This window comes from Lissotriton vulgaris, chromosome 7 (assembly GCF_964263255.1).
Source record: "Lissotriton vulgaris chromosome 7, aLisVul1.2, whole genome shotgun sequence".
In the NCBI taxonomy this organism is placed as follows: Eukaryota; Metazoa; Chordata; class Amphibia; order Caudata; family Salamandridae; genus Lissotriton; species Lissotriton vulgaris.
The window spans coordinates 1331593105-1331599104 of record NC_141695.1 but is presented as its reverse complement, the minus strand read 5'-3'; the positions used below and the strand labels follow the sequence as shown (position 1 = coordinate 1331599104).

Here is a 6000-nt window from a genome sequence, read left to right as displayed (position 1 = left end):
CCAGTAACGTGCGTTTCTTCAAATAAAATCGTTGTGCTCGTGTAAACAATATAATCCAGCAGGTTCAATTACTGTACACCAAGTCTCCTACTTCCAGAAAGCATCTATTATGTTTAATTCTAGGGCGGGATTCGGGGACTGTATATACACGGGCCAGCCAATCCCTGTATTCATTCAGTAAATTGTATTTGTTTCCGCACACCACGCGTTAACGCTAGATTAAAAGTATTAAATGATATATTACTGGAGTTACATCCCTCTGGTAACGTAGGAGCTCAGCTTTTATCTATGTTTACCTTGGAATGTATAATTAAATGTCTAATCAGCATCGTTACGGTACCCACATTGGACTTTTTATCGCAGCTAGTCGGGCGTCTTATCTCTTTATTTTGACAGTCAGTTGGGCGTGTTTTCAAGCCACACCTGCAATGTGTTTCTCTTCACGTGATGTTTTAAATTGGGGCCAAAAGGCAGAACCGCCAAACTGATGCGTAGTGACAAACTCGAGTGCAGTCCTCTCTGTAGTAGGGGTCCCGCTTTCGCAAGTAGCTTATTCTAGGAGGGGAAAAAACAGATCGCGTCCCGGCGTAAAGGAAGCTCCCACAGCAGTGTTCTCCGGAAATTATACAAACTCAGATTCCTCTCTTAAGGACCGGCCATGCCTTCCAATATACAACAAAGCCCCTCTCTAAGGTGCCCACCTCCACCTTCCAATGGAGTGCAGTTACTTCCGCTTAAACGTTCCGTGTCCTTCTCCATGACATCCCAACAACTCACTGCTAAGTGTTCGCCTCGGCTTTCCACGAGCCCCCCTAAATGCATTCCTTCAAGTTCAAGGAGATGCCAGCAACTCTCTCCAAAGTCCCTTCCTTCCAAAAGATCCCCACAAACCTCGCTACAGTGCCGTTCTCCAAAGTTTCACGCCCTCTCTCCACAGTGCCCTTCTCTAAAATCCCAAACTCTCTCTCTACAGTGTAAATCCAAAACAGTTTCTCTACAGTGCCGTTCTCCAAAATCCCTACCCCAGTCTCCACAGTGCCGTTCTCCAAAGTTTCACGCCCTCTCTCCACAGTGCCGTTCTCCAAAACCCCAAGCCCCCTCTCCAAAACCCCAAGCTCTCACTCGAAAGTGCACGCCTCCGCCTTCCACAAGACCCCAGCAGCTCGCTTCTAGCTACCCCCCTACACCTTCCAGAAGATCCCAGCAAATCTCTCGAAAGTGCCCAATTTCTCCAAAATCCCAACTGCTTTCTCCAAAATGTTCACCACTACCTGCAAAAAGATCTCCACAACTCTCTCCAGCGACTCGGAGAGCCAGACCTTCACCACCAAGGGTAAGAAGGGACGAGGTACTGGATGCGCGGGAAAGGCCGAATGGCTTGCGTCACGCTTAATAGAGGGATTGGTTTGTGGGCCTTATGTGGAATAGAAATCGAGACTTTACATTGATTTGGAAGTTAAGGGGCATTTGGGTTCGACTTGAATGTATTTTTACGAATAAATGCTTGTTTTTTATGTATATGTATGTATATATGTGTATATGTATGTGTATGTGTGTGTTTTTTCCTTCTAGTAGAGAGCTAGCTACCTCACTAAGACAGCGTGACCTGTGATGAGCACGAATGTCCATCTATAGTATGTGCACTGCTTTAAGGTTTTCTGTAAATGAGAGCCTGCGACCTACGGGCAGAACTCTACAGCCTGTATATTCACTAAATCACCAACTATCTTGCATAAATTAGAACTATTGACGAGCAGATTGCACTCAGGTTCCTGCAAGAGGGAGACCTATGAGACCAGATTGTTTATTTTTCGGTGTTTTTCTTTCTGCGTTGGGCATATTTCTTATTTTTCTTGCTCTTCGGGCTCTGGCTCTTTTATTTGCAATTTCTACCGTTTTCTTCCCCTTTCTCCCCCCTTTTTCCTGCTGATTTTTCTTTTCATGTAGTCTGTTTTCTGTAACCCTTGTAACGCTTACTCTTTTGTTGTGCGTTTTGTCACTTCATCGCTCAACTTGTACGTTACTTTACTACTTTTTTCTTGACAAATTTACTTTTTTATTAGTATATTTTTCATCCAGTTTATGTTTTCTGCCGTTTAGTCTGTTCCACTCTTCTGCAGCTAGCCAATTTGACTATTTTGCTCCCGAATTTTCCGCAGTATTTTTCTGCTTCTTGTGTATTTTCATCGAGTGAAGTGGGAAGTGCAGTAGATGACCTTCATTCAGCAGTTTTTGATTTTTCGAGTACGTAGAAATTCTTGTTTGAAAAGCGAGGAGGGCGTGGGACCGAAAGGCAGGCTCGTGTCACCAAGTCCATTCCACTTTTGCACATCTTGTCTATTACTACATTTGCCCTGGACTGCATAGGCCAGTGAGGGATGAAGTACAGGTAGGCCTGGATGTATGGTTGTGGTATTACCTTATGGGTGTGGTACGAGAAGTGGTTTATTAGTGTCGAAAATAGTACTCCTAGTCCTAGTCCTACTCGTATTAATATGGTGCCTGAGATTTCCATTTGCCTACCTTACCCGTTCTGTTTCTTGGAGCTTCAGATTGTGCCCACTGATGGGGAGAGAATCTGGATGAGTTTAGCTATTGTAGACAAATTAGGTATTCAAGCTATTTGTAGTTTTATTTTTCCATGCAATTTTTGTTAGGTTCTTAATCTGTTTATCAGTGGAGATTTCTGCTTAAGCCTCCATTATAGATAGTATGTTGGGGTCTGGTGGCAAATAGGACTAGTGCGTCTACTGAGGAGCCTGTTTGATTTCATAATCACAGGTTGAAATTTGGCCGGGGCGGCCTTTCATGCTTCTGAAGTCTATAAAATGAGTACCATTAAGTGGCAATTATAAACATGGGTTATTCAGCGCCAAGATACCCTTCTCCGCAAACGTGCGCTTTTTACAAATACACATGCTCTGTTATAAAAAAGCATTTGTTTTTAATTTTGCTACATTAAAAAACGAGACTAAAAATATTGATTTATATGGGCTATTGGTGCAGTATTACTTATGTGTAGACAAAATGTAAGTGGATTAGTGCAGCCAGGGTTTTCCATTGATAATTAACTACAATCTCTCTGGTTACCATTGGCATGTTACTTGTTTGTGCATTCATGAAGGTTTTTAGATGCTGCAGCTGATTCACCGAGCAGGGCCGGAAAGGAAAATCCACCCTGGTTAAAACGTTGAAACCACTTCTACACTGCAGGAGGCTTCCCTTTAACGTGGCCATAGGGGCATTTACTCTTGGTGAATGGCAGCCCTCCAGGTTTTGAAAGTCTGCCCTGTCAGCTAGCTAGGATTGTCATCTTTCAGAGCAAAATATACCAGGTAGTTGACCATATTTGTATAACTCTGAGGAAACCAAGAACTATTTTGACATCTCACTTAAAGACAGCAGCCTGACAAGCTATTGCCCTCAGGCCCGTCCCTAGGCATGGACAATATGGGCAGCTGCCCAGGGCCTCGCTCGCAGCCCACCAGTATGGGGCCCCGCATCAGTGCAATACACCACCATACCTACCTCGTGTACCCCTGCCGATCCCATTGAAGCGATGTCTGTTTGCAATTGGGCTTACTGGAAGGGGCCCCTCCATTAGGGCGCATCAGCGATGGTGTGGAAGTCTAGGGTAGGGGGGACACTTCATCTTGTGACAGTTGCAAGGAGGCTTAAAAACAGGTGTCCTGCAATTAGGCCTCCTGCCGGCTGCCCATTGACACAGTGGGGCACCAATTGTCAGAACTTTACAGTCGGATATGAGGTTTGAAATAGGTGCCGGTGGGTGGCAGAGAGGTGAGCTGAGGCCCAGGAGTAGTCTGAGCCCTGAAGGTGTCACTTATGTAAATTAGAGGCGCCTCACACATTCCACTTAGCCCCAGGCCCCAAAAATCCTAGAACCCGCCCTGCGCCATCATACAACCAACTGCACAAAATGCGCACACATACACTAAAACGGGCCGCTTTCAGCATTGAAAGCTGTGGTTCAGCTAGCTTTATGCATTGGGTAAAAGGGCTGGCCATCAGCGTTCGTATTGTCCAACAGCTTTTTATTGATGGAAACGCCATAAAAACAATTCCATTTGTTATCCAGTCAACCAGGCAGCACGTTTGCTCGTGTCTGAGCACATTGCAAGTACACGTAGTGAGAAGCCAGGCTTCTTTATGAATGGAGAGTGTGAAGAACATTGTTTCTTGTTCCGCTAACACACTTCAGATGCAGCGGCAGCTGTTGTTACATACTGTTACATGGTACTCATTACTTACTGTCACACACTTATTTTCCAGCCCCATTTTAGACTCTTTTTTTTTTGTCCTCGTATATCAAAGCGTCTGCAACTCTAGGGCCGCTCTATCTGTGCACCTCGTGGTCCAATGCATTTGCTCTTGCCCCACACCCGCTCCCCCCCGCCCAACTCAGGCTGACCAGGGGGCCTCTACACAGGGCGGTACCTTGGTGTAATCATTGGAGCAACCTTCATTCAGGTCAGATCTTTCCCAAAAGCCCACTCCACCTGGAGCGGGCAACCCAGGTAACCATTTTAATCCACTCTGCAACTTCCCGGGGCAATGGATCTGCCCACTTGTAGATTTCCCTCCCTCCCTCCCTCCCTCAACTAGAAAAAAAGGCCTCACTGCTCCTTACTCAAAGAATGTAATCACAACCGTACCCAAGAGAACCAACTGTGAATTTATTACTATTACTGCCCCAAATATATCCTTTAGAGTGGGCTCTTGCTGTACCAAAACGCTTTTATCTTGGGGGACTCGAAAAAAGTTTTGATCGTTATTGGCCTTTAGAAACCCACACTTTCTGCACCTTGGTTTGGGTGAAGGGGCGAATGTAGAAATTTTTGAAGGTGTCCAATATAGTCTATTAATAGTGAAAGTGATTTAGACGCTGATTTGACAACTGAATATAGTAATTTCAGAGTCACACCAGATTGACTGAATGTCTGACTCTTGGAAGATGTCTCCCCATACTGTATGTGCTGATCCAGGTTTTTTTTTTATTTTTATAGTCCGCTTCCAGGAGTCTCCAATACCAAAGAGCGACCTCCTCCTTTTTAGATCTAATGTCTTGGAGAGAGGACTCTAATTCCTAATTTCCCTCGATCTGCACCTTCAAGGCCAAAAACCAGGAGGACAGTTGGATAAACTTAAATCTTGCATTACCATCAAATCTCCCTAGGTAACAATCCTGGTACAGTGTAGTGGGAGGCTCAGCTGGTCCTTCATATAGGCTGGAGTACCTGGGGAATCCCATATTGGTGCAAAATCAGAATAGTAACCTACACACACCAGTTTTCATATCCTTTACGAGAGTGGAGAATTCAGAACCTTCAATTGCACCTTTTTAAAATACTTGGGTGCACCAAACACATAGAAACTCGACAGCCGCCTCCCCAGTCATCTCTCCTAGTACCTTACTCCAGGAAGAATTATCTGGCTTTCCCAACAGCATTTGGATATTTTTAAACTTGAATGCTTTAGAGTACAGGTATAGATCCGGGAGAGCTAAGCCACCCTTGACCAGCTTACGTTTAATCTTTTTCCAAGCCAATCTGGCCCCTCTTGAGGCCCAAATCCAACTCACTATTTACCCCTGTAATTTATCTATAATTGACCTCTGGCAGGTAAGGGAGAAACTTAAAGATGTGTTAACTTGGGAAGGATTGTCACCTTTACCAAGTTATCACGTCCATAAATTGATAGAAGCAAGTTCTTCCACCTAGCGAGCAAAATATCAACTTCCCTGGCTACCCTTTTTAAATTGCAAGGGAATTTCGTCCACCGCATTAACAATCGTAATCCCTAAGTATTTGATCTCCGAGCTGACCCTATCACTCCACCCTTCTACAATCCAACACATTATTTTCGTTTTGGACATATTTACCAGATACCCTGATAGAGCCACACATTTCAGGTATCATGATTAAACACCGTGATTGCACTGTTACCTTTGATTTGCGTTAGAAGTTTTAAGAACAGGCGAGC

General features: G+C 44.5%; 1 protein-coding gene across 2 annotated transcripts in view; it reads left to right on the top strand.

The window, feature by feature from the left end:
- The first annotated feature begins 504 nt into the window (after positions 1-504).
- Positions 505-6000, top strand: part of LOC147703626 (zinc-binding protein A33-like) — a 231186-nt gene continuing 225690 nt past the window's right edge. For both annotated transcript variants that reach the window (XM_086931967.1, XM_086931966.1), the window contains exon 1: positions 505-1333. In XM_086931967.1, the coding sequence (XP_086788093.1) occupies positions 659-1333 (675 nt within the window). In that variant the 5' untranslated portion in view covers positions 505-658. The remainder of the gene's footprint in view (positions 1334-6000) is intronic.